This window comes from Dipodomys ordii, unplaced genomic scaffold (genome assembly GCF_000151885.1).
Source record: "Dipodomys ordii isolate 6190 unplaced genomic scaffold, Dord_2.0 Scaffold108, whole genome shotgun sequence".
Classification (NCBI taxonomy): domain Eukaryota; kingdom Metazoa; phylum Chordata; class Mammalia; order Rodentia; family Heteromyidae; genus Dipodomys; species Dipodomys ordii.
The window spans coordinates 1,355,840-1,356,862 of record NW_012267324.1 but is presented as its reverse complement, the minus strand read 5'-3'; the positions used below and the strand labels follow the sequence as shown (position 1 = coordinate 1,356,862).

General features: G+C 71.7%; 1 protein-coding gene across 1 annotated transcript in view; it reads right to left on the bottom strand.

Annotated features, from left to right (window-relative positions):
• The window catches only part of Hapln4 (hyaluronan and proteoglycan link protein 4), a 13,804-nt gene that overhangs the window by 12,394 nt on the left and 387 nt on the right, over nucleotides 1–1,023 (bottom strand). Inside the window, exon 2 of the mRNA XM_013028310.1 lies at nucleotides 774–907. Within this exon, the coding sequence (XP_012883764.1) occupies nucleotides 774–907 (134 nt within the window). The remainder of the gene's footprint in view (nucleotides 1–773; nucleotides 908–1,023) is intronic.

Here is a 1,023-nt window from a genome sequence, read left to right as displayed (position 1 = left end):
GGGTAAGGGACACGTTGCTGGGTGGAAGTCGGGTGAAGGCCGTGGGGGTCTTGGGTTGAATGTGGGGAGCCCCCGCCCCAGCAGCCTCAGGGGTGTGCCCTGGTGAGTGGGGGGCTCATGGCTTCCCCAGCTTGGTCCTGCGTGGGCTCAAGGCCCACCCAGGGTGCGCACTACTGATTGGGATACCCGAGCTGACTCCTGGGGTGCAGGTGTGGCTGGCCAGGGCTGCAAGGGTCCCCGGGCTCCCTCCACAGCCCCCTGGGACACTGGGTCTCAGGCGCTGGGCTCAGCCCGTGCCCCACGGCGCCCCCCACCCCATGCCGCTGCTTCTGGCTGGGGCTGTGGGCAGAGCGCTGGCCCCAGCCTCGCGCCCCTCCCCCTCCAGGGTAAAGTCCCCTGCGCGCGCGCGGCCTGGCGCGGCTCCAGGGCCTCAGTGGAGAGGACGCCGGGCTGGCACCAGGCCCTTCCCATTTTCTGAGCTGCAAACTCCGGTGGGGCCCCGGGCTTCGGCTAAGGGCACCTGGCACGGGCCACCTCATGTGCACCCTACTTGCGGAGGGCCCGGCAGCGGGGGGACATGGCCGCCCCGGCGCCCCCTCCCCCCCCCGGGGGGCCCCCCCCCCCCCGATGACGCAGGCAGTGCCCACAGGAAGGTGCCCAGAAACCCACGCTGGCCCAGGACCCCGAGGAAAGGCTGTCCACTCCCCAGGCTGAGCCGGGACCCTCCCTAGCACCCCCCCTCCCTCCCCAGCCCTCAAGGCGCTGTCCAGCACAGTGACCACGCTGGACACGCGGACGCGGGGTGGTGAGCACTGGGACTTTAATGCTTGGAATGGCGCGGTGGAGACGCGGGACAGTTCCACGCACAGGGATGCCACGCTCAGTAGTACGGCCGCCGGGGGTTGTTCTGTGGGAGGGAGAGAGTGTCAGTGGGGATGCATGGCGGGGGCACGTGGGGCAGGGGCATGGGGCGGGCATGCGGGGCGGGCATGGCAGGGCACCCGGGGCGGGCAGGGCAGGCGG